At 44.9% G+C, this 27,201-nt stretch overlaps 1 protein-coding gene across 1 annotated transcript in view; it reads right to left on the bottom strand.

Annotated features, from left to right (window-relative positions):
* The window catches only part of LOC144098172 (phospholipid-transporting ATPase ABCA3-like), a 679,994-nt gene that overhangs the window by 32,389 nt on the left and 620,404 nt on the right, over positions 1–27,201 (bottom strand). The window contains exons 6-7 of the mRNA XM_077630692.1: positions 10,828–11,207; positions 3,997–4,184 (exon numbers count right to left, since the gene is read on the bottom strand). Coding sequence (XP_077486818.1) covers positions 3,997–4,184; positions 10,828–11,207 — 568 coding nt within the window. The remainder of the gene's footprint in view (positions 1–3,996; positions 4,185–10,827; positions 11,208–27,201) is intronic.

The raw sequence follows: 27,201 nt of genomic DNA, 5'->3' as shown, positions 1-27,201 counted from the left end.
CACATGGCCTTTATATCCTTGGCAGGTGACGTCATAGACCAGCAGTGCAGCGAGATTGGCTGATCTAACGAGAAGTTGGCGAGATGACTGGCTTGCAGATATTGAAAGAAAGCGGGAAACCCGAAGCCATCACACAGGGTATCAGCTGGCAAGTCCAAGGGTAAGCACACGGTGGTATCCACGTGCCCATCCAGAAGCGAAGAAGTCAAGCCAGACGAGACGATTCCGCAAGGGCCGTGGTCAGCAAAACAAGCGACGAACTGCATGAAGAGCAAGCATCGATTTAACATGACGCCGGTGCCGCTGCAGCCTAGCCCACTGAGCAAGGAAGCGTTGTTAAAAACATTGACAACAGGCACGTCCAATACGCAAGTTCCGAGCAGATGGCGACAGGCTAGAATGAATTTTGTCTGTGTGAAAAAAAGATAGGACAAAAAAATGTTCTAGGCCGATTACGATCACTTTGGTTACATCATCATCAGCCTGGCAACGTCTACTGCACGACAAAAGCTTCTCCCATATCTCTCCAATTACGTTTTGTGCTAGCTGCGAACTCTATCTACGAAAACTCCTTAATCTCATTCGGCCACCAAACATTCTGCCGCCCCTGATATGCTTGCCTTATCTCTCTCTCTCTCTCTTGGAATCTCTCTCTATCTTGCCTCTTGGAATCCATTCTGTTACCCTTGAGCACCAGCGCCTCAAGTACATTTCTTCTTGATTTCGAACAGGATCTCGTTAGCCGCGTTTGTTCCCTGTGTAGGGGTGTGTTTATTCGGTGAACCCAGATGATTCCAGCCGCTCAGGGGAGACTCGCAGCGAAGCGTCAGGCGTGGCGAAAGAGCAAGGCAGCGAACAACTTCTTCGTCCTTGAGAGCGGCAGCACGCGACGCATGTCAGTGGTGATATCGATGAAGATTACCACACTACAGTTTCCCCCCGGGCAGAGAAGGAGCCATCCTGGCGACTCATGGTGCCGAAAGGACAGACGGATCGTAGTAGGGCTTGATTCGGTCCACATGAACTATTTCGCGTCCACGGCGACGCAAGTCCGCAGATGGCGTAACGGGCTCAACGACGTAGTTCACAGGAGATGTTTTTTGAAGCACTCGGTATGGACCGTGATACCGAGCAAGAAGCTTCTTTGACAGGCCGGCGGTTGTGGCAGGAACCCAGAGCCACACCAGGGAGTTGGGCGCATATGAAGGCGCCTCACCAGTGTCACGATGGTGTTTTTGTTGCCATTGATTTTCCTTTGTGAGCGAACGAGCGAGCTGACGGCATTCTTCTGCATACTGGGCGGCGTCCGAGAGGGGCGTCGATTCAGAAACATCAGGGCGGTAGGGAAAAAGCGCGTCCATTGTGCAGGTTGGCTCGCGCCCGTAAAGAAGAAAAAAAGGAGAGAATCCAGTGGTGGTCTGTATCGCAGTGTTGTACGCGTAGGTTACGAAGGGAAGAACGTGGTCCCAGTTGGAATGAGCGTCGTTGACGTACATGGCCAGCATGTCACTCAGAGTACGGTTGAAGCGTTCTGTCAGGCCATTCGTCTGAGGGTGGTAAGAAGTAGCGGTGCGATGAATGATGCGACATTCTTTCAGTAGGGCCTCGAGAGCGTCGCACAAGAAAACGCGTCCGCGGTCACTGAGCAGTTCCTTCGGAGTCCCGTGGCGAAGAATCAAGTTGTTGAGTTGTTGAGAAGCGTCAGGCGTGGCGAAAGAGCAAGGCAGCGAACAACTTCTTCGTCCTTGAGAGCGGCAGCACGCGACGCATGTCAGTGGTGATATCGATGAAGATTACCACACTACACCTGTTCCACACTACCCAGCTCTTCTGGTCTCTTAACGTTACACCTATCATATTTCTTTCGATAGCTCGCTTGGTTGTACTCAGTCTAAGTAGAACACTTTTCGTTAGCCGCCATGTTTCTGCCCAATAGGCGAGTACCGGTAAGATACAACTGTATCTTTGTCTTCAGATATATATCGGTAAACTCTTATTTATGATCTGAGTGTGCGTATTCTTATAGTTATTTCATTATTTGGTTCTGATCTGAGGTCACTACTTATCTTAATTAGCCGTATTTTCTTACGAGTTCGAACGCCTCGCTGCCAATCGTAAATTTCTGTCGGATACAGGCTGACAATGCAGGCAGTGAAATTAAAAATGTAGACATTGTTAAAAATAATAATATATCAGAACTACAGAAGGGGTTCAGCAGCGGTAGGAGCTTATACACCAACACCGTGTTTACCAACAAAGGGTGAGTTTTCCACCGCACTCGCCTGGAGGTGAAAGGAGGCTCAGGGCACGTAGGAATAGATAGAAGCAAGTTTTCAAAACGGTTTTCTGATTTTACAGCGTATCTATGATGTCTTTTCGTGAAGAACAACCACGTTCATCCTAGAACAGGATTATGCAGCGTCATTTTGAAGGCAATGCATTTTTAAAACACCGCGTTAAGTGCTCGGGCTGCGGATGGGAGCACAGCCCTTTGAAACTCATGTAAGAAAAACTTATCAAATTATATTCATCTTTTGAGAGAGCACTCATGGAGGCGGCCGCTCGTTAACTCTTGGTGACTGCTTTAAAGAAGAGTGCGAGAAAGTATACGCTTTGTTATTTCCAAGCTACCTTTATAAAATGCCACGAGAAATGTGCGCTGCGAAACCGGACATACCTCCAAAAGGCGCTGTACCTGCTGAGTGATTCGTCAAATCCTCTAGCTTTTAGTCTTATGTCCCTCATCAGATGAATTCTAGCGACTACACAACCGAGTTTATTATATTTTGCGTCATAAAAGATTTTTTTCAGTTTTTATGTTGCATATCAATATCACACAGAAAAGGAAACAGTATAACCAGGTTGACTAAAACCCATCTACAATCAGAACTTTTTTTTGGTCCAGAACCGCTTTGAATAGGTTTGAACCGGTTAGTTCAAGTAGGTGATCAAAGCTGGGTTTCATGCTGTGCGTTCAATATTTCGAAAGGGCCGATCCCAAATAAGAGGAAGCAATGCCACCCTGTCACCTCAATTGAGACAAACCCTTTGGGTATTTTGCATGCTGAAAGTAAAAGAATGTTCTGACCTGAAAATTTTACACCTTTGCAGTAAAACTGTAAATTCATTATTGTTGTGTGTACCCTCTATACTGCTGTATGTGCAGTGAGCGCGATTCTTGTTTTGTATAGTTAAGCCATGCACTCTCCTCGCCAATGCATTCATTAGTCCTGAGGATTGTATGCATAACTAACTGACTAACTAACTAACCAACTAACGAACGAACGAACTAACAAAGTAACTAAACAACTAAGTAAATAAATAAATAAATAAGTAAATAAATAAATAAATCAGCGTATTGAAATCGAGAACGGAAACTTAGTGATCATAAACGACATCACTATTTGTGCACGAGAGCAAAACGTATGGGCAATGGGTATTTATTTTCTTCGTGTGATAAAAATATAAACTTCAAGGTCACATATGAAATAATAATGAGAGTTCATTCCATAGCAGCCTTTGCGTTCATTGAATGAACTGTTTTTCAAAAGAACGACCACAAAAGTTCCTGAACAGCCTGTATCGGCGACCTCACTACACATAATCGGTTTGGAACTATCCGAAACTGAGCTGATATGTTTATTCAAACACAGTGCCGGTGTCAGATGGCGGATAATGTTTTTGGCATAACGAACTCCGTGGTTTAGGTAAATTTAGCCTCAGTTGATAACGCAACAGAACACAGAGCCTAAACCTCACACAAAACAACCTGGCACTGTGTAAAATCTGAAGTAAAGCATTCGTAAACATAGAAAAGGTAAAATTTTTCCGGAGCTCTCCTCCTAAGTAATGAACAGTTGCTGAGCTGAGACTTTTCATTGACGGTTAGAGGCAGGCAGGCAGCTGGGATTTATTCGTTTCATAAAATATGCCACGCAAGTAGCACCGTCAGCGAGAGCGACTTATCGTTACCGCAGAAAAGGCAAAGACCCTTACGAGCATTTGGCGACCTTGAGCGAGAGCGCCTTGCGCAACCCGAGACGGTTGTCCAGGTACCGCACTTCGTTCTGCAGGTCGTGCTTCTTCACGCCACGCAGGCGTGCCATGAGTAGCACCAGCTCTTCGCCCGTGTACTTGTCGAGCAGTGGGTCCTGCTGCGGGCAGTAGCCTACCTGCTGCTGGAACTGCGCGCAGCCGCCCTTCGGTGTCAGTCGCGGTAAAGTGCTAGCAACAGTGAATACGCACTGTTTTCCCATTGACACTCGAAAGCTCATTCGCCGCTTACCTTCACTGCTGGATTTCTTCTAGTAAGCGGTGGAATGGAACAATCAGGTAAGTTCCTCGTGTGCTTGAAGCATAAGCATGACCAAAACTATTCCTCATCTCCCAAATTCGTGCGCTGGAGTGGAAGGCACGACCGTGAGGCGACGACTTCTTCATATGTATCGTCTGTGCGTGACACCAGCACACTTGTGCAGGGCGTTGCACCGTGCTCCTAGTTTACATTCACCGCAGAAGCGTGAGACACGGAGTAACCAGGTTTCCTCTAGGATCATCACCACCATCATATGGACCAAGGTCGTTTCCGATGCTTTACAATATGTCCTGTACAGCGCCAGCGCTCAGCCACCCCATTTCAGTGAAGTTCCTTATCTCATCTTTCTAACAGATTTACGGCCACCTCGGGCAATGATTGCTTTCGTTTGGAATCACTCGGCTCTGCGTATTACCTATGCCTTGCTAATGTTCAGTTCTACCATCTTATTTTTGCTGGGATATCATTAACTCCATTTTCCTCTCTCGTCGATTGCCCCGTAACATTCTTTCCCCCTAGCAAGCTGTTTTCATAAATCTTATTGCGAGTCTTGCGCAGGCGTCCGTATTTCTGGCTCACAGATCAGTACAGGAACTATACAAAGCGCTTATGAGAGCGTGAAAAATTATGTGGTGCACTTAAGTCTCCTTACGAGCGGAAATGAGAAAGCTGTGCGCGGTCCGCCAACTGAATTTCCGTGTTGGGGCATGGCTTTGTGGCCGAGCTGGCGTCCGCTGCCTTACTACGCGCGCGCCATCTGCTGGACCAGCGTCGAACATTGCGAGAGGTTTTTCGTAGGTGCAGCATGATGACGCTACGACACGCAAAGCAAAATGTAAATTTACCGAAAACGTACTTTTGTCCGTGGTTACTTGGAACGCCTGTAATTTATCTGCTCATAATTACTCATGTACGCGTCAGTACATATCTCGAACAAACGTTTCTAAGACAACTCTGCATTCACTTGGTGCGCCTTTATTCAGCTGCAAACATCGAACCGTCGGATTAGATTGTGGATTGGCTATGGATGGGTGAAAGCGTGCACATCCTGTCCATGGCACACATGAAGGAAGAAATGCTTTCGCATTTATAATTAGTCATTAGCATTCACGTAAACGCAGTCATACGGCTACACAGGAAACCTAGTCAGCTTTCTCGGAAGCTCTGCACCTGAATAAAAATTTGTGTTTACCCTGGACTGCCCATTTCGAACTGCTGTTGAATCAGTTCTACCTCACCCTGACATCTGCTCCCCGTCCTAGTAAGAATATGTTATAGAGCGAATAGCCCGTACTAGCAATTATCCTGAGCGAGACCCGCGGCGCCAGGACGACTTCTTCCAATGCTGCAGTATTGCTGAAGCTGCAAGCTTTACCTCTTCGTCTCATATGCTTGGTTCTCTTTGATGATGAGAGCTTCTTCATTTCTAAAAAAATGTCAGCGGTTTAGCACTCCTAAGCAGGAAATATTGAGCGAAAGCAGGTTTTTGGAGCTCTACACCAATGCCACGTTCACAAAAGCGAGATTGAGATATCCACTGATCCAGAGAGCCAGTTGTGCACCTTTGTTTTAGACAAAATCAACGGACCATATTACGTTTTCAACGCTAATACCAATGAACCCAATGAACGCTGGCAGCCCACTTGTTTTGTTTGATTTTGTTTCACCGGAAACGTTCTTCGCTGTTCGCTTAATTGGAACATCTGAAATTTACATGCTCATAATTAAATTATTCATGAACGCCTCAGTACATAACTCGAAGATACGTTTCTAAGACATTTGTGCATCCACTATATGCTCGCTATATCCTGGACCATCCCCGTACATTCCGTGTTTGGTTTCAGCAGGTGCCGCATTATAGCGCCACGACTACACGTCATGCACGAAGGAAATTAATCGGAAACGTACTTAGCTACTCGCTCAATTGGGATATCTGTAATTCGCATGCTCATAATAAAATTATTCATGCACGCCTCAGTACATGTCTCGAAGATAAATTGCTTAGACATTTGTACATATGCCGCACAGGTAACCGGCCCATTACTGGAGACGTGTTGACAAAGGGCGGTCTTACAAATGACTAGAGTGAAACTATCCATTTACAATATTGGGCCGATTACGTGTGCTGCTTGGACGTTCACTTCTAAGGCTCGAACCGCCGTGGCAGAGCAATAAAAAAAAGAACAGTCGTGGCGGAGTTGAAGCGTCCCCGTTTCGCATATTGCATTAACTGAAGCCGCCTCAACGTCATATCTGCGCCGTAACATGACTTTCAAAGTTTGTACGCGAGAAAGGGAGCTTTGGCTCCAAAACTAAACATTTCGACACAATTACATGTGTGTTTGGGATTCATAGCTCTTAATGATCGCTGACACGTCTCCAGCCACAAGTTTTAATTTGAGAGACAACGTTTCGAAGCTGGTTCGGCTCCTTCTTGAGAGGTGATTAGGAGGAGATACTGAATAAAAATCTAGAAATACGAGAATGCACTAGATACTCATTCGTTAGATACGATTATCGAAGCATACAGTCAGCATTGCTGTTAGTGTTGAGCGAATGGCTGTATTTTGGACGCTTGGTTAGTGGGCGCTGGGCCGCATTCAGCGCTCGCCTGCCTACGAGCTGGTGGGCATGACGTCAAGCCTGCCCTCAGAAGCGCCATAAACAAGCTGGCTTGGCAGAGCGCAGTTTAGGAATCCTCGACCGCTCGTTCCTCTGGCGGTCGCCAGATGCCACCGGTACCGTTTCTGCAAAATGATGCTGTTCTGGTTCGCCGTGGTTGCAGACGATGAGGATTTCAGATTAACTTTGACCGAATCAGGCAAGCAGTCACTCGAGTACACAACCACGAGATGCAGGCAGAGAATTTGAAGCGTGGGCATGAGGAATCCAAACGAAGTGAAGTGCATAATAGAGCAAAAGCACGCCAAACGCGATGACTTTCGTGCGGCCCGTGCTGGCGATAGCATGCGACAAGTAAGGCTGATGTCACATACACTATTGTGAAAGCTATCGCAGGCGGCCGCTCGCTGCGGCAGTTTGACAAATACTCATTAAAATAAACTAACGGGGGCATTTAAGTCTGCTTACGTGCTTTGAATTCTAAATCATGGTGCGCTACGGCTGTGTCCGTTGGTGCGTTTTTGATTTGTGGGCTTCTAGAACTTTGTTCGTGTTGGCCACCAAACCGCACAGCATTCGGAGCTCCGTCGGTTAAAGCCCATATATGCAGAATTGATAGTTCTCAGCATTCATAGATGGCGGCGAGTTCTCATACCACTACGAGCGCAGTGGCACAGCGGTAAAGCGATGCGCCACTGCACTATCGCAGAGGGCCGTTTGTGGCGGCAGTTTGAGAAATACTCATTAAAATAAACTACCGGGGGCACTTAGGTCTGCTTACGAGCTTTGAATGCGAAATCATGGTGCGCTACGGCTTCTAGAACTTTGTTCTTGTTGTCCACCAAACCGCACAGCATTCGGAGCTCCGTCGGTTAAAGCCCATATAGGCAGAATTGATAGTTCTCTCTTAGCATTCACAGATGGCGGCGAGTTCTCATACCACTACCAGCGCAGTGGCACAGCGGTAAAGCGATGCGCTACTGCACTATCGCAGGCGGCTGTTCGTGGCGGCAGTTTGAGAAATACTCATTAAAATAAACTACCGGGGGCACTTAAGGTCTGCTTACATGTTTTTAATGCAAAATCAAGGTGCGCTACGGCTGTGTCCGTTGGTGCGTTTGTGATTTGTGCGCTTCTGGAACTTTGTTCGTGTTGGCCACCAGACTGAGCACCATTCGGAGCTCCGTCGGTTAAAGCCCATATATGCAGAATTGATAGTTCTCTCTTAGCATTCACAGATGGCGGCGAGTTCTCATACCACTACCAGCGCAGTGGCACAGCGGTAAAGCGATGCGCCACTGAACTGACAGGCCCGTGCAGCCACGCGTAGGGATTGTGCGACCCACGTTGCTCTTCCCGAGCAATTTCTTGCGCATCTGGCGCGACGCTCCTCCGAACGTACCCAAGCTTCCTACTAATGGATGCAGCTTTTCGGCTTCCCTATAAACTTACGCGGGCTTACCGGAGTTACTACCCGAGCTTACCTGTTCCTCCTCCCATTGGCTGCAGCTTGCGCGGTGCTCCTCTGAACTTACCCGAGTTACTACCGAGTGACCTAGTTACAGTTACCGAGTAAGCCCGGGTAAGTGTCCACGCTTTCTGTTCACACCCGAGTCCACACTTTCTGCTCAACGCCACGCATGAGCCAAGGAGTGCTTACACATTAATAGCTACTTTCTGCTCACTTCTGTTTGAAAAGAGTATTGTTTTGCTCTGTCTCAGTGAAACAGGTATCATATGGTCCAGAAATCTCCGCAGCAGATTTTTTGTCCGCTATACCTTTAAGTGTACATAGTGGGGCAGCAGGGGGACGAAAGAAAGAAAGTGATGTGAAGAGAGGAGCAGAGGAAGTTATCGTTGTTGTTACCCTCCAACAGTGGCGCATGCCCACATGGGGAGATTGGCTAGGAATTGGGGGCACAGAGTGAATTGGGGGCAGAGGAATTGAAGTTGCCGAGTTCTGCCGTCATGCTCGAAGGCGCCTCTTCTTCTTTTGTGGGCTGCAGAGTGAAGTCCCTGTGCGGTTGATGTTGTTCGGAATCGTTTGAATGTGCCAAGATTCCAGTAAGAGCGTCTTCTGGATAGAGAGCGATAGAAATAACTTAATTTGCCCCCGTCAAAAATGACGGCTGAGAAGGCATAAACCTGAACCCCCATTCATTCCCCTAACCGTAGGCCGGAATAACTTCGGACTCGGCGGCAGGACAAGGCGAGACCAATGGCTTTGCGTTGTTCTATGCTGCGTGGTTGAGCAATAAAGTGTCCCAGTATTTTACATTTATATTCGGGCCGTTATAGAAAGGGCAGGTCCAGACCATGTGGACTAGATCTGCAATGCTATTGCCGTGCGTACATCTAGGATTAAAAACTTCCAGTGTCCATTTACTGCACAGTTGATGGTTTGGGAACACCCCGGTTTGCAATTTCCTCCACATAATTTCCTCTTTCCTACTGAGCTGTTTACCTGCTGATGGATAGGTCTTACGACCGAGCTTTTATTGAGAAATTACTTGGAAATTTATTTCTGTTCCGAGCATGGTGGTCTCGTCGATGTTTGGGAATGTTAAGATACCGGATTTTGTTTTCTTGCGAAGTTGCAGTAGAGTTTTTTGTGCTGCATAATTATTTCTTTTATGTAGGTTTCTGGTTTCTCTGGTGTAGCTTACGTCGTAGTCGGCGCAAGAAAATTGGCATACAATGACTTCGGCTCGGTCTCTCAGTGGCCGATCTTTGAGAACAGTTAGGCCAAGCGCCACAGGGTTTTGTAAGCTTGTGCAATACTTGGGATTCCCCTTTTTTGCCATATACAAAGGACGCTAACCACAGCGCCCAGTCATACCTGAAGAAGTAGCCGAGCCGTCGAAACGTTAGTTTCATATTAAGAAAGTTTTGGTTGGAGGCGTGTCAGAGCTGATCATGAATGGCTCTCCTCTTGAAACTTAATTCACATTCAGTGTTTACTCGAAACATAGCACGCTAACAAATCTATTTCGTACTTTTCTTTTGAGGAATACCAGTAAGATAATGTTCATAATTGAGAACCGGCGTGAATTTCGCAACAAGTTACTGTTATTGCGCTATGGCAATTTTTTTGCATCGTCCAGATCCGCGGTCACCGCGGGGCTCAGATGTATCCACTCCTCTACTACTCGCGAAACATCGCTAGCTGCAGCAATTTTAGGAAAATGATTCCTCACCTAAAAGTTTTACATTCCTTTAGTTTTAACCGTTATTTCTCAAAATACCATTTAACTTTGTGTTATCTTCTCAAGCATGCGCTTCTATTCCTGACTAGAATTACTCGGCAGTTCTGCAAGGAGCTATGTCGTCAGCGATTCGGAGGTTGCCAAGGCTTTCCCTTCTATTCTTACTTGCATTACTCCCAAGTCCAACCTCCTTGATCTGGTATGCACGTCAACAAGGCGGCAGCAGCGAATGCCCCTCAAAGGAGGCCCTCCACTCAGTGTGACATCGCAGATAGTTAGCAGCACGCTCCATGAAGTGGGATTAACCGCGATGTCACGGTAAACACCGTTGCCTGGAGGGCCTCCTCTGCGGGGAATTTCCCGCTGCCTTCTTGAACAGGATCCTACATGTGACTATCAGCCCGGGCAAGGCATTGTGATTTTTATTTCTTTTTTACTTCCCCAATCTACTCAATGCAACTATCTTCCAGCGCTAAAGCCATGCGACGCGGGCTCATCTGCACCGACGACGGGAGCTCCGCCTACTTGGAGTAAACTGTCCCAGCTTCTAATAAACGTCATTCGCGTCAGCACAAGGGATGAGGACAGGTGCTGTTCCAAACACCATGTCACTGACTCCAGACCCAGTGTTCTCAAAGAATGACGCCGAGGAGTTTCGACGCGGCGTAGCATAGGAGGACGTACATGGAGCGGCCTGCGGCTCGCGTCGATACCGTTGATGTAGACATTGCCGGAGTCTGGCCGCACGGTGCCCGTGACCATGCGGAGCAGCAGAGAGCGGCCTGCCTGTCCCAGACCCAAGATACCAAACACTTCGCCCGGGGGCACGTGGAAGCTTAGAGGGCCAAGCGTGCCGGTCTTGGTCACCTCGAGCACCACCAGGCCAGCGGGCGCGCGTACCGCCTTGGACGAGGCGTCGGCGCCCGCCTCGCCCCCTCCTCCAGCCTGGGGTGTAGCTGCTCCAGGGTCCGCTGTCAGAAGGTATTGCATCAGGCTGGCCACGAACCTCTTCTCCTCACGCACACTCTTCTCCTCGCTGCTGGGTTCCTTACCGTCCGGGTTATCTGCGGCGGACATGCTTGTTCCACACATCCTGCTGCACACAATATAATGCAAAACAATGAACGCAAGCATTGTTGCAGCGAAAATAGCTATACGGATGCGCCTGCCCACAGCACAAATCGAGAATTTGGCGCTCAGCCTCGGCGACATCACGTCGTTGTTGGTGTCGTTGATGCTGCCCGCCTCTCATCCCCCCCACCCCCTGCTCCCCCTCCCTTGAACACAGCCCTCACTTGCGTCTCCAGTAGTCTTTATTCTAATGTCCAAAGACTATCCCTACACACCATGACTTGCACGCGGCTGCTACAGCGCTGTCAAAAAAAGGCACTCACCAGAGTTTGCTCGTTGCGCTGGTGCGATTGTAGCCGCAGAAACGAAACAGTATCCTATACCCTGCTCCTGCTCTCTCAGCACTACACGGCACCCCACTGCTCACTAAAGTGTTGTTATTTTCGGCTTAATATGCAGCTAAGGCCACCATGTGCCAAGCAAGAAGTATCGAAATCTTTTGTGCAGAATTTTATATAAAAAGTGAACGGTGATAGGTGGTTTAGACGGCGTAAAACTCTAGTTTTACTATCTAGTGATGGCAAAGGAACGAATTCAAAAATGGACACTTGTAAATGCTTTAGAGAAAGCCGGGTAACCTCTGCAACCACCCTTGCCTGCGCAAGGATACCGAGGTTTCCGACTAATCGAACAAAGACCTCATTCTTCTCAGGATGAAGAATTTGGATGAGGTGTGATTATAAGTGTTTGTTGTTATAAACTGACTACATATTTTCACATCTACAATTTGTTTAAAACACCTTCTCTCTTTAAGAATTTAACCTGTGAACGTACACTACTGCATCTTCATCTGGGAGTAATGTTGGGTGTTTGGGTGGAATGGTATGTGTTCGTTATAAAAACTGCAAAATGCTTTTTGCTCAGTGTTTTGAATTTCCTGCACCCTGTCTAAGTCATATTTCCTTGTCATTCCCTCGTACTGCTGCGCTTCCTACGTAAGAATTCGTTTTTGAACCATTAATATAAATGTCAGTGAAACCATTGTATTTTTCCTCGAGTGCAAGAAAGTCTTGTACTATATGTTGTTTTGTGGTTTGTTTTTTAGGGAACTACGTACGAGTGAAATCACCGATTGCAGGAAAATTGTACCATGGAGGCAGTGGATCTCACCTCCGGGCAATGCCTGGCGATGTACCTAGTACACCGAGGTTTTGGCACATGACTTCGAAAAGCTCGAGGACTGGCCTAATAGCTAGCGGTTTGTTATTAAACAGTGTTCTATATAGGCAGTTTGTGACTACGGGGTAACATAGGTGTATGGGAGCGAACGAAGTTTTAGTATGTATGAGCACATGAGCATGGTTCTTGTGCCTGTAAGTGGTGGTTAGTTGGGTTATACATAAAGACCGTTTATGGGCGACGTCCTAAGCACCACTAGAAAGACGCAAAACAAAATTATGTACTGGATCCAGTCGTTTAAGGTGTGATGTTTTCGCTGACGCATGCATAGCACTTCCATAATCCAAGGTACAGCGTACTACAGAGTAGTAAATTTGTAAGACATGTCCTATCGACAACCCATGTCTTCGAGAAAGTACTTTCAGTAAATTAGGAGATCGGGAGGTTTTCTTTTTCAGTGCATTTTTATGCGGCAGGAAAGTAAATTTTTTGCCAAAGGTTACGCCAATAAATGTGCTCATTATTTACGGGTAGCTGCTTTTCGTTCAGGTGATGAGTCGGCTTGTAGGCCTTGTCCGAGCATGGAAAGAATGACCACTGTTTTATGTGTGCAAAACTGGAAACCGTTCTCATCTGCCCATGGCACTAGTTTATTCATTCTCAACTGTGTCTCGCTCATGTTGCTAGGTTTGTGGATGTGCAGGCTATTTGAAGATCGTTAACATAGACTGAATACATTACTTTGGCTATGCAATTCATTTTTATAACAGCGTTTTGCTTAAAATGCACAGCTGAGGTACTCTATTTTCCCAAAGGTAGTTCCTTGAGAGGGCTGATACTGGGCGTACGTGAAAGGAACGCTTGTACAGGAAATTATTTTGGCAGTTCAGCATTTTGCCACAGATGCCAACCTCTGCTATGTTGCGAAGAATCCCGAGCCTCAAGATTTTGTCGTATACCTTCTCGAGGTAGAAAAATACTGCAAAACAGTGCTTGAACAGGAAGAGGTGTCGGGCTAGTTGGTGCTGATTCGTTGTTGTTGATAGCGCTTAGAAACATGGACAGAAGACAAAGTCATGAAAGACGACGTCACATGCGCTGAACTTCAACTTCATTTAAGAACCACCGAAACACTGCATATATACCCAAAAACACAGGCGCCAACAAGCGGCGAAAATTTTATGCACTCGTGGCAACAGAAATGTTATGGTAAGTAGTTGTAAAACAACAAAGGCTAAATACAAATAGATAGAACAGGGCAGGATAAAACCAGAACAAGATGAGAAAAAAATTGACATTTTGCCACAGATGCGAAGCTCTGCTATGTTGGGAAGGATCCCGAGCCCCAAGGTTGTGTCGTATACCTGCTCGAGATGGAAAAATACTGAAAAACAGTGCTTGAACAGGAAAAGTTGTCGGGCTTGTTGGTGCTGATTCGTTGTTGTTGACAGCGCTTAGAAACATGGACAGAAGACAAAGTCATGAACAACGACGTCACAGGCGGTGAACTTCAACTTCATTTAAGAACCACCGAAACACTGCATATATACCCAAAACACAGGCGCGAATAAGAGGCGAAAATTTTATGCACACTCGTGGCAACAGAAATGATATGGCAAGTAGTTATAAAACAACCAAGGCTAAATACCAAAAGATAGAACAGGGCAGGATAAAACCTGAACAAGATGAGACAAAAATTGACATTTTGCCACAGATGCCAAGCTCTGCAAAGTTGCGAAGTATCTGAACCTCAAGGTTGTGTCGTATACCTTCTCGAGGTCGAAAAATACTGCAAAACAGTGTTTGAACAGGAAAAGTTGTCGGGCTAGTTGGTGCTGATTCGTTGTTGTGGACAGCGCTTAGAAACATGGACAGAAGACAAAGTCATGAAAGACGACGTCCCAGGCACTGAACTTCAACTTCATTTAAGAGCCACCGAAACACTGCATATATAATGAAAACACAGGCGCCAACAAGAGGCGAAAATTTCATGCACTCCAGGCAACAGAAATGTTATGGCAAGTAGTTGTAAAACAACCAAGGCTAAATACCAAAAGACAGAACAGGGCAGGATAAAACCAGAACAAGATGAGACAAAAATTGAAATTTTGCCACAGATGCCAAGCTCTGCTATGTTGCGAAGAATCCCGAGCCTCAAGGTTGTATCGCATAACTTCTCGAGGTCGAAATATACTGCAAAACAGTGCTTGAACAGGAAAAGTTGTCGGGCTAGTTGGTGCTGATTCGTTGTTGTTGACAGCGCTTAGAAACATGGACCGAAGACAAAGTCATGAAAGACGACATCACAGGCGTTCAACTTAAACTTCATTTAGGAACCACCGAAACCCTGCATATATGCCGAAAACACAGGCGCCAACAAGAGGCGAAAATTTTTGCACTTGTGGCAACAGAAATGATATGGCAAGTAGTTGTAAAACAACCAAGGCTAAATACCAAAAGATAGAACAGGGCAGGATAAAACCAGAACAAGATAAAACAAAAAATTGACACTTTGCCACAGATGCCAAGCTCTGCTATGTTGCGAAGGATCACGAGCCTTAAGGTTGTGTCGTATACCTTCTCGAGGTCAAAAAATACTGCAAAACAGTGCTTGAACAGGAAAAGTTGTCGGGCTAGTTGGTGCTGATTCGCTGCTGCTGACAGCGCTTAGAAACATGGACAGAAGACAAAGTCATGAAAGACGTCACAGGAGCTGAACTTCAACTTCATTTAAGAACCACCGAAACCTTGCATATATACCGAAAACACAGGCGGCAACAAGAGGCGAAAATTTTATGCACTTGTGGCAACCGAAATGATATGGCAAGTAGTTGTAGGCTAAATACCAAAAGATAGAACAGGGCAGGATAAAACCAGAACAAGATGAGACAAAAAATTGACATTTTGCCACAGATGCCAAGCTGTGCTATGTTGCGAAGGATCCCGAGCCTTAAGGTTGTGTCGTATACCTTCTCGAGGTCAAAAAATACTGGAAAACAGTGCTTGAACAGGAAAAGTTGTCGGGCTAGTTGGTGCTGATTCGTTGTTGTTGACAGCGCTTAGAAACATGGACAGAAGACAACGTCATGAAAGACGACGTCAGAGGCGCTGAACTTCAACTTCATTTAACAACCACCGAAACACTGCATGTATACCGAAAACACAGGCGACAACAAGAGGCGAAAATTTTATGCACTCGTGGCAACAGAAATGATATGGCAATTAGTTGTAAAACAACTAAGGCTAAATACCAAAGATAGAACAGGGGAGGATAAAACCAGAACAAAATGAGACAAAAAATTGACAATTTGCCACAGATGCCAAGCTCTGCTATGTTGCGAAGGATCCCGAGCCTTAAGGTTGTGTCGTATACCTTCTCGAGGTCGAAAAATACTGCAAAACAGTGCTTGAACAGGACACGTTGTCGGGCTTGTTGGTGCTGATTCGTTGTTGTTGACAACGCTTAGAAACATGGACAGAAGTCAAAGTCCTGAAGGACGACGTCACAGGCGCTGATCTTCAACTTCAGTTAAGAACCACCGAAACACTGCATATATACCGAAAACACAGGCGACAACAAGAGGTGAAAATTTTATGCACTCGTGGCAAGAGAAATGATATGGCAAATAGTTGTAAAACAACCAAGGCTAAATACCAAAGATAGAACAGGGGAGGATAAAACCAGAACAAAATGAGACAAAAAATTGACAATTTGCCACAGATGCCAAGCTCTGCTATGTTGCGAAGAATCACGAGCCTCAAGGTTGTGCGGTATACCTTCTCGAGGGCGAAAAATACTGCAAAACAGTGCTTGAACAGGACACGTTGTCGGGCTTGTTGGTGCTGATTCGTTGTTGTTGACAACGCTTAGAAACATGGACAGAAGTCAAAGTCCTGAAGGACGACGTCACAGGCGCTGAACTTCAACTTCAGTTAAGAACCACCGAAACACTGCATATATACCGAAAACACAGGCGACAACAAGAGGTGAAAATTTTATGCACTCGTGGCAAGAGAAATGATATGGCAAATAGTTGTAAAACAACCAAGGCTTAATACCAAAGATAGAACAGGGGAGGATAAAACCAGAACAAAATGAGACAAAAAATTGACAATTTGCCACAGATGCCAAGCTCTGCTATGTTGCGAAGGATCCCGAGCCTTAAGGTTGTGTCGTATACCTTCTCGAGGTCGAAAAATACTGCAAAACAGTGCTTGAACAGGAAAAGTTGTCGGGCTAGTTGGTGCTGATTCGCTGCTGCTGACAGCGCTTAGAAACATGGACAGAAGACAAAGTCATGAAAGACGACGTCACAGGCGCTGAACTTCAACTTCATTTAAGAACCACCGAAACCTTGCATATATACCGAAAACACAGGCGGCAACAAGAGGCGATAATTTTATGCACTTGTGGCAACCAAAATGATATGGCAAGTAGTTGTAGGCTAAATACCAAAAGATAGAACAGGGCAGGATAAAACCAGAACAAGATGAGACAAAAAATTGACATTTTGCCACAGATGCCAAGCTCTGCTATGTTGCGAAGTATCCCGAGCCTCAAGGTTGTGTCATATACCTTCTCGAAGTCGAAAAATACTGCAAAACAATGCTTGAACAGGAAAATTTGTCGGGCTAGTTGGTGCTGATTCGTTGCTGTTGACAGCGCTTAGAAACATGTACAGAAGACACAGTCATGAAAGACGACGTCACAGGCGCTGAACTTCAACTTCATTTAAGAACCACCGAAACCTTGCATATATACCCAAAACACAGGCGCGAATAAGAGGCGAAAATTTTATGCACACTCGTGGCAACAGAAATGATAATGCAAGTAGTTGTAAAACAACCAAGGCTAAATACCAAAAGATAGAACAGGGCAGGATAAAACCAGAACAAAATGAGACAAAAAAAATTGACATTTTGCCACAGATGCCAAGCTCTGCTATGTTGCGAAGGATCCCGTGCCTTAAGGTTGTGTCGTATACGTTCTCGAGGTCGAAAAATACTGCAAAACAGTGCTTGAACAGGAAAAGTTGTCGGGCTAGTTGGTGCTGATTCGTTGCTGTTGACAGCGCTTAGAAACATGGACAGAAGACAAAGTCATGAACGACGACGTCACAGGCGCTGAACTTCAACTTCATTTAAGAACCACCGAAACACTGCATATATACCCAAAACAAAGGCGCCAATAAGACGCGAAAATTTTATGCACACTCGTGGCAACAGAAATGATATGGCAAGCAGTTGTAAAACAACCAAGGTTAAATAGCTAAAGAAAGAACAGGGCAGGATAAAACCAGAACAAGATTAGACAAGAAATTGACATTTTGCCACAGATGCCAAGCTCTGCTATGTTGCGAAGAATCACGAGCCTCAAGGTTGTGCGGTATACCTTCTCGAGGTCGAAAAATACTGCAAAACAGTGCTTGAACCGGAAAATTTGTCGGGCTTGTTGGTGCTGATTCGTTGTTGTTGACAGCGCTTAGAAACATGGACAGAAGACAAAGTCATGAAAGACGACGTCACAGGCGCTGAACTTCAACTTCATTTAAGAACCACCGAAACCTTGCATATATACCGAAAACACAGGCGCCAACAAGAGGCGAAAATGTTATGCACTTGTGGCAACCGAAATGATATGGCAAGCAGTTGTAAAACAACCAAGGCTAAATACAAATAGATAGAACAGGGCAGGATAAAACCAGAACAAGATGAGAAAAAAATTGACATTTTGCCACAGATGCGAAGCTCTGCTATGTTGGGAAGGATCCCGAGCCCCAAGGTTGTGTCGTATACCTGCTCGAGATGGAAAAATACTGAAAAACAGTGCTTGAACAGGAAAAGTTGTCGGGCTTGTTGGTGCTGATTCGTTGTTGTTGACAGCGCTTAGAAACATGGACAGAAGACAAAGTCATGAACAACGACGTCACAGGCGGTGAACTTCAACTTCATTTAAGAACCACCGAAACACTGCATATATACCCAAAACACAGGCGCGAATAAGAGGCGAAAATTTTATGCACACTCGTGGCAACAGAAATGATATGGCAAGTAGTTATAAAACAACCAAGGCTAAATACCAAAAGATAGAACAGGGCAGGATAAAACCTGAACAAGATGAGACAAAAATTGACATTTTGCCACAGATGCCAAGCTCTGCAAAGTTGCGAAGTATCTGAACCTCAAGGTTGTGTCGTATACCTTCTCGAGGTCGAAAAATACTGCAAAACAGTGTTTGAACAGGAAAAGTTGTCGGGCTAGTTGGTGCTGATTCGTTGTTGTGGACAGCGCTTAGAAACATGGACAGAAGACAAAGTCATGAAAGACGACGTCCCAGGCACTGAACTTCAACTTCATTTAAGAGCCACCGAAACACTGCATATATAATGAAAACACAGGCGCCAACAAGAGGCGAAAATTTTATGCACTCCAGGCAACAGAAATGTTATGGCAAGTAGTTGTAAAACAACCAAGGCTAAATACCAAAAGACAGAACAGGGCAGGATAAAACCAGAACAAGATGAGACAAAAATTGAAATTTTGCCACAGATGCCAAGCTCTGCTATGTTGCGAAGAATCCCGAGCCTCAAGGTTGTATCGCATAACTTCTCGAGGTCGAAATATACTGCAAAACAGTGCTTGAACAGGAAAAGTTGTCGGGCTAGTTGGTGCTGATTCGTTGTTGTTGACAGCGCTTAGAAACATGGACCGAAGACAAAGTCATGAAAGACGACATCACAGGCGTTCAACTTAAACTTCATTTAGGAACCACCGAAACCCTGCATATATGCCGAAAACACAGGCGCCAACAAGAGGCGAAAATTTTTGCACTTGTGGCAACAGAAATGATATGGCAAGTAGTTGTAAAACAACCAAGGCTAAATACCAAAAGATAGAACAGGGCAGGATAAAACCAGAACAAGATGAGACAAAAAATTGACACTTTGCCACAGATGCCAAGCTCTGCTATGTTGCGAAGGATCACGAGCCTTAAGGTTGTGTCGTATACCTTCTCGAGGTCAAAAAATACTGCAAAACAGTGCTTGAACAGGAAAAGTTGTCGGGCTAGTTGGTGCTGATTCGCTGCTGCTGACAGCGCTTAGAAACATGGACAGAAGACAAAGTCATGAAAGACGTCACAGGAGCTGAACTTCAACTTCATTTAAGAACCACCGAAACCTTGCATATATACCGAAAACACAGGCGGCAACAAGAGGCGAAAATTTTATGCACTTGTGGCAACCGAAATGATATGGCAAGTATTTGTAGGCTAAATACCAAAAGATAGAACAGGGCAGGATAAAACCAGAACAAGATGAGACAAAAAATTGACATTTTGCCACAGATGCCAAGCTGTGCTATGTTGCGAAGGATCCCGAGCCTTAAGGTTGTGTCGTATACCTTCTCGAGGTCAAAAAATACTGGAAAACAGTGCTTGAACAGGAAAAGTTGTCGGGCTAGATGGTGCTGATTCGTTGTTGTTGACAGCGCTTAGAAACATGGACAGAAGACAACGTCATGAAAGACGACGTCAGAGGCGCTGAACTTCAACTTCATTTAACAACCACCGAAACACTGCATGTATACCGAAAACACAGGCGACAACAAGAGGCGAAAATTTTATGCACTCGTGGCAACAGAAATGATATGGCAATTAGTTGTAAAACAACCAAGGCTAAATACCAAAGATAGAACAGGGGAGGATAAAACCAGAACAAAATGAGACAAAAAATTGACAATTTGCCACAGATGCCAAGCTCTGCTATGTTGCGAAGGATCCCGAGCCTTAAGGTTGTGTCGTATACCTTCTCGAGGTCGAAAAATACTGCAAAACAGTGCTTGAACAGGACACGTTGTCGGGCTTGTTGGTGCTGATTCGTTGTTGTTGACAACGCTTAGAAACATGGACAGAAGTCAAAGTCCTGAAGGACGACGTCACAGGCGCTGATCTTCAACTTCAGTTAAGAACCACCGAAACACTGCATATATACCGAAAACACAGGCGACAACAAGAGGTGAAAATTTTATGCACTCGTGGCAAGAGAAATGATATGGCAAATAGTTGTAAAACAACCAAGGCTAAATACCAAAGATAGAACAGGGGAGGATAAAACCAGAACAAAATGAGACAAAAAATTGACAATTTGCCACAGATGCCAAGCTCTGCTATGTTGCGAAGAATCACGAGCCTCAAGGTTGTGCGGTATACCTTCTCGAGGGCGAAAAATACTGCAAAACAGTGCTTGAACAGGACACGTTGTCGGGCTTGTTGGTGCTGATTCGTTGTTGTTGACAACGCTTAGAAACATGGACAGAAGTCAAAGTCCTGAAGGACGACGTCACAGGCGCTGAACTTCAACTTCAGTTAAGAACCACCGAAACACTGCATATATACCGAAAACACAGGCGACAACAAGAGGTGAAAATTTTATGCACTCGTGGCAAGAGAAATGATATGGCAAATAGTTGTAAAACAACCAAGGCTAAATACCAAAGATAGAACAGGGGAGGATAAAACCAGAACAAAATGAGACAAAAAATTGACAATTTGCCACAGATGCCAAGCTCTGCTATGTTGCGAAGGATCCCGAGCCTTAAGGTTGTGTCGTATACCTTCTCGAGGTCGAAAAATACTGCAAAACAGTGCTTGAACAGGAAAAGTTGTCGGGCTAGTTGGTGCTGATTCGCTGCTGCTGACAGCGCTTAGAAACATGGACAGAAGACAAAGTCATGAAAGACGACGTCACAGGCGCTGAACTTCAACTTCATTTAAGAACCACCGAAACCTTGCATATATACCGAAAACACAGGCGGCAACAAGAGGCGATAATTTTATGCACTTGTGGCAACCAAAATGATATGGCAAGTAGTTGTAGGCTAAATACCAAAAGATAGAACAGGGCAGGATAAAACCAGAACAAGATGAGACAAAAAATTGACATTTTGCCACAGATGCCAAGCTCTGCTATGTTGCGAAGTATCCCGAGCCTCAAGGTTGTGTCATATACCTTCTCGAAGTCGAAAAATACTGCAAAACAATGCTTGAACAGGAAAATTTGTCGGGCTAGTTGGTGCTGATTCGTTGCTGTTGACAGCGCTTAGAAACATGTACAGAAGACACAGTCATGAAAGACGACGTCACAGGCGCTGAACTTCAACTTCATTTAAGAACCACCGAAACCTTGCATATATACCCAAAACACAGGCGCGAATAAGAGGCGAAAATTTTATGCACACTCGTGGCAACAGAAATGATAATGCAAGTAGTTGTAAAACAACCAAGGCTAAATACCAAAAGATAGAACAGGGCAGGATAAAACCAGAACAAAATGAGACAAAAAAAATTGACATTTTGCCACAGATGCCAAGCTCTGCTATGTTGCGAAGGATCCCGTGCCTTAAGGTTGTGTCGTATACGTTCTCGAGGTCGAAAAATACTGCAAAACAGTGCTTGAACAGGAAAAGTTGTCGGGCTAGTTGGTGCTGATTCGTTGCTGTTGACAGCGCTTAGAAACATGGACAGAAGACAAAGTCATGAACGACGACGTCACAGGCGCTGAACTTCAACTTCATTTAAGAACCACCGAAACACTGCATATATACCCAAAACAAAGGCGCCAATAAGACGCGAAAATTTTATGCACACTCGTGGCAACAGAAATGATATGGCAAGCAGTTGTAAAACAACCAAGGTTAAATAGCTAAAGAAAGAACAGGGCAGGATAAAACCAGAACAAGATTAGACAAGAAATTGACATTTTGCCACAGATGCCAAGCTCTGCTATGTTGCGAAGAATCACGAGCCTCAAGGTTGTGCGGTATACCTTCTCGAGGTCGAAAAATACTGCAAAACAGTGCTTGAACCGGAAAATTTGTCGGGCTTGTTGGTGCTGATTCGTTGTTGTTGACAGCGCTTAGAAACATGGACAGAAGACAAAGTCATGAAAGACGACGTCACAGGCGCTGAACTTCAACTTCATTTAAGAACCACCGAAACCTTGCATATATACCGAAAACACAGGCGCCAACAAGAGGCGAAAATGTTATGCACTTGTGGCAACCGAAATGATATGGCAAGCAGTTGTAAAACAACCAAGGCTAAATACCAAAAGATAGAACAGGGCAGGATAAATCCAGAACAAGATGAGACAAAAAATTGACATTTTGCCACAGATGCCAAGCTCTGCTATGTTGCGAATTATCCCGAGCTACAAGGTTGTGTCATATACCTTCTCGAAGTCGAAAAATACTGTAAAACAGTGCTTGAACAGGAAAATTTGTCAGGCTAGTTGGTGCTGATTCGTTGTTGTTTACAGCGCTTAGAAACATGGACAGAAGACAAAGTCATGAAAGACGACGTGAAAGGAGCTGAACTTCACCTTCAGTTTAGAACCACCGAAACACTGCATATGTACCGAAAACACAGGCGCCAACAAGAGGCGAAAATTTTATGCAGTCGTGGCAAACAGAAATGATATGGCAAGTAGTTGTAAAACAACCAAGCCTAAATGCCAATGATAGAATAGGGGAGGATAAAACCAGAACAAAATGAGACAAAAAAATTGACATTTTGCCACAGATGCCAAGCTCTGCTATGTTGTGAAGAGTCCCGAGCCTCAAGGTTGTGTCGTATACCTTCTCGAGGGCGACCAATACTGTAAAACAGTGTTTGAACAGGAAACGTTGTCGGGCTAGTTGGTGCTGATTCGTTGTTGTTGACAGCGCTTAGAAACCTGGGAAGACAAAGTCATGAAAGACGACGTCACAGGCGCTGAACTTCAACTTGATTTAAGAACCACCGAAACACTGCATATATACCCAAAACAAAGGCGCCAATAAGACGCGAAAATTTTATGCACACTCGTGCCAACAGAAATGATATGGCAATTAGTTGTAAAACAACCAAGGCTAAATACCAAAGATAGAACAGGGGAGGATAAAACCAGAACAAGAGGAGACAAGAAATTGACATTTTGCCACAGATGCCAAGCTCTGCTATGTTGCGAAGAATCACGAGCCTCAAGGTTGTGCGGTATACCTTCTCGAGGGCGAAAAATACTGCAAAACAGTGCTTGAACAGGACACGTTGTCGGGCTTGTTGGTGCTTATTCGTTGTTGTTGACAACGCTTAGAAACATGGACAGAAGTCAAAGTCATGAAGGACGACGTCACAGGCGCTGAACTTCAACTTCAGTTAAGAACCACCGAAACACTGCATATATACCGAAAACACAGGCGCCAAAAAGAGGTGAAAATTTTATGCACTCGTGGCAACAGAAATGATATGGCAAGTAGTTGTAAAACAACCAAGCCTAAATACCAAAGATAGAACAGGGGAGGATAAAACCAGAATAAAATGAGACAAAAAATTGACACTTTGCCACAGATGCCAAGCTCTGCTATGTTGCGAAGATTCCCGAGCCTCAAGGTTGTGTCGTATACCTTCTCGAGGTCGAAAAATACCGCAAAACAGTGCTTGAACAGGAAACGTTGTCGGGCTAGTTGGTGCTGATTCGTTGCTGTTGACAGCGCTTAGAAACATGGACAGAAGACAAAGTCATGAAAGACGACGTCACAGGCGCTGAACTTCAACTTCATTTAAGAACCACCGAAACCTTGCATATATACCGAAAACACAGGCGCCAACAAGAGGCGAAAATGTTATGCACTTGTGGCAACCGAAATGATATGGCAAGTAGTTGTAAAACAACCTAGGCTAAATACCAAAAGATAGAACAGGGCAGGATAAAACCAGAACAAGATGAGACAAAAAATTGACACTTTGCCACTGATGCCAAGCTATGCTATGTTGCGAAGATTCCCGAGCTACAAGGTTGTGTCACATACCTTCTCGAAGTCGAAAAATACTGTAAAACAGTGCTTGAACAGGAAAATTTGTCGGGCTAGTTGGTGCTGATTCGTTGTTGTTTACTGCGCTTAGAAACATGGACAGAAGACAAAGTCATGAAAGACGACGTGAAAGGCGCTGAACTTCACCTTCAGTTTAGAACCACCGAAACACTGCATATGTACCGAAAACACAGGCGCCAACAAGAGGCGAAAATTTTATGCACTCGTGGCAAACAGAAATGATATGGCAAGTAGTTGTAAAACAACCAAGCCTAAATACCAATGATAGAACAGGGGAGGATAAAACCAGAACAAAATGAGACAAAAAAATTGACATTTTGCCACAGATGCCAAGCTCTGCTATGTTGCGAAGGATCCCGAGCCTTAAGGTTGTGTCGTATACCTCCTCGAGGTCGAGAAATACTGCAAAACAGTGCTTGAGCAGGGAAAGTTGTCGGGCTAGTTGGTGCTGATTCGTTGTTGTGGACAGCGCTTAGAAACATGGAGAGAAGACAAAGTCATGAAAGACGACGTCACAGGCGCTGACTTCAACTTCATTTAAGAACCACCGAAACCCTGCATATGTACCGAAAACACAGACGCCAACAAGAGGCGAAAATTTTATGCACTTGTGGCAACAGAAATGATATGGCAAGTAGTTGTAAAACAACCAAGCCTAAATACCGAAAGATAAAACAGGGCAGAAAAAAACCAGAACAAGATGAGACAAAAAATTGACATTTTGCCACAGATGCCAAACTCTGCTATGTTGTGAAGAATCCCGAGCCTCAAGGTTGTGTCGTATACCTTCCCGAGGTCGAAAAATACTGCAAAACAATGCTTGAACCGGAAAATTTGTCGGGCTTGTTGGTGCTGATTGGTTGTTGTTGACAGCGCTTAGAAACATGGACAGAAGACAAAGTCATGAAAGACGACGTCACAGGCGCTGAACTTCAACTTCATTTAAGAACCACCGAAACCTTGCATATATACCAAAAAAACAGGCGGCAACAAGAGGCGAAAATTTTATGCACTCGTGGCAACAGAAATGATATGGCAAGTAGTTGTAAAACAACCAAGCCTAAATACCAAAGATAGAACAGGGGAGGATAAAACCAGAATAAAATGAGACAAAAAATTGACACTTTGCCACAGATGCCAAGCTCTGCTATGTTGCGAAGATTCCCGAGCCTCCAGGTTGTGTCGTATACCTTCTCGAGGTCGAAAAATACCGCAAAACAGTGCTTGAACAGGAAACGTTGTCGGGCTAGTTGGTGCTGATTCGTTGCTGTTGACAGCGCTTAGAAACATGGACAGAAGACAAAGTCATGAAAGACGACGTCACAGGCGCTGAACTTCAACTTCATTTAAGAACCACCGAAACCTTGCATATATACCGAAAACACAGGCGCCAACAAGAGGCGAAAATGTTATGCACTTGTGGCAACCGAAATGATATGGCAAGTAGTTGTAAAACAACCTAGGCTAAATACCAAAAGATAGAACAGGGCAGGATAAAACCAGAACAAGATGAGACAAAAAATTGACACTTTGCCACTGATGCCAAGCTATGCTATGTTGCGAAGATTCCCGAGCTACAAGGTTGTGTCATATACCTTCTCGAAGTCGAAAAATACTGTAAAACAGTGCTTGAACAGGAAAATTTGTCGGGCTAGTTGGTGCTGATTCGTTGTTGTTTACTGCGCTTAGAAACATGGACAGAAGACAAAGTCATGAAAGACGACGTGAAAGGCGCTGAACTTCACCTTCAGTTTAGAACCACCGAAACACTGCATATGTACCGAAAACACAGGCGCCAACAAGAGGCGAAAATTTTATGCACTCGTGGCAAACAGAAATGATATGGCAAGTAGTTGTAAAACAACCAAGCCTAAATACCAATGATAGAACAGGGGAGGATAAAACCAGAACAAAATGAGACAAAAAAATTGACATTTTGCCACAGATGCCAAGCTCTGCTATGTTGCGAAGGATCCCGAGCCATAAGGTTGTGTCGTATACCTCCTCGAGGTCGAGAAATACTGCAAAACAGTGCTTGAGCAGGGAAAGTTGTCGGGCTAGTTGGTGCTGATTCGTTGTTGTGGACAGCGCTTAGAAACATGGAGAGAAGACAAAGTCATGAAAGACGACATCACAGGCGCTGACTTCAACTTTATTTAAGAACCACCGAAACCCTGCATATGTACCGAAAACACAGACGCCAACAAGAGGCGAAAATTTTATGCACTTGTGGCAACAGAAATGATATGGCAAGTAGTTGTAAAACAACCAAGCCTAAATACCGAAAGATAAAACAGGGCAGAAAAAAACCAGAACAAGATGAGACAAAAAATTGACATTTTGCCACAGATGCCAAACTCTGCTATGTTGTGAAGAATCCCGAGCCTCAAGGTTGTGTCGTATACCTTCCCGAGGTCGAAAAATACTGCAAAACAATGCTTGAACCGGAAAATTTGTCGGGCTTGTTGGTGCTGATTGGTTGTTGTTGACAGCGCTTAGAAACATGGACAGAAGACAAAGTCATGAAAGACGACGTCACAGGCGCTGAACTTAAACTTCATTTAAGAACCACCGAAACACTGCATATATACCCAAAACACAGGCGACAACAAGAGGCGAAAATTTTATGCACTCGTGGCAACAGAAATGATATGGCAAGTAGCTGTAAAACAACCAAGGCTAAATACCAAAGATAGAACAGGGGAGGATAAAACCAGAACAAAATGAGACAAAAACTTGACATTTTGCCACAGATGCCAAGCTCTGCTATGTTGCGAAGCATCACGAGCCTCAAGGTTGTGTCGTATGCCTTCTCGAGGTCGAAAAATACTGCAAAACAGTGCTTGAACCGGAAAATTTGTCGGGCTAGTTGGTGCTGATTCGTTGCTGTTGACAGCGCTTAGAAACATGGACAGAAGACAAAGTCATGAAAGACGA

Source organism: Amblyomma americanum, chromosome 7 (genome assembly GCF_052857255.1).
Source record: "Amblyomma americanum isolate KBUSLIRL-KWMA chromosome 7, ASM5285725v1, whole genome shotgun sequence".
Lineage (NCBI taxonomy): Eukaryota > Metazoa > Arthropoda > Arachnida > Ixodida > Ixodidae > Amblyomma > Amblyomma americanum.
Note: the sequence above shows the minus strand (reverse complement) of the source record. Positions and strands in the feature narration are given on the sequence as shown.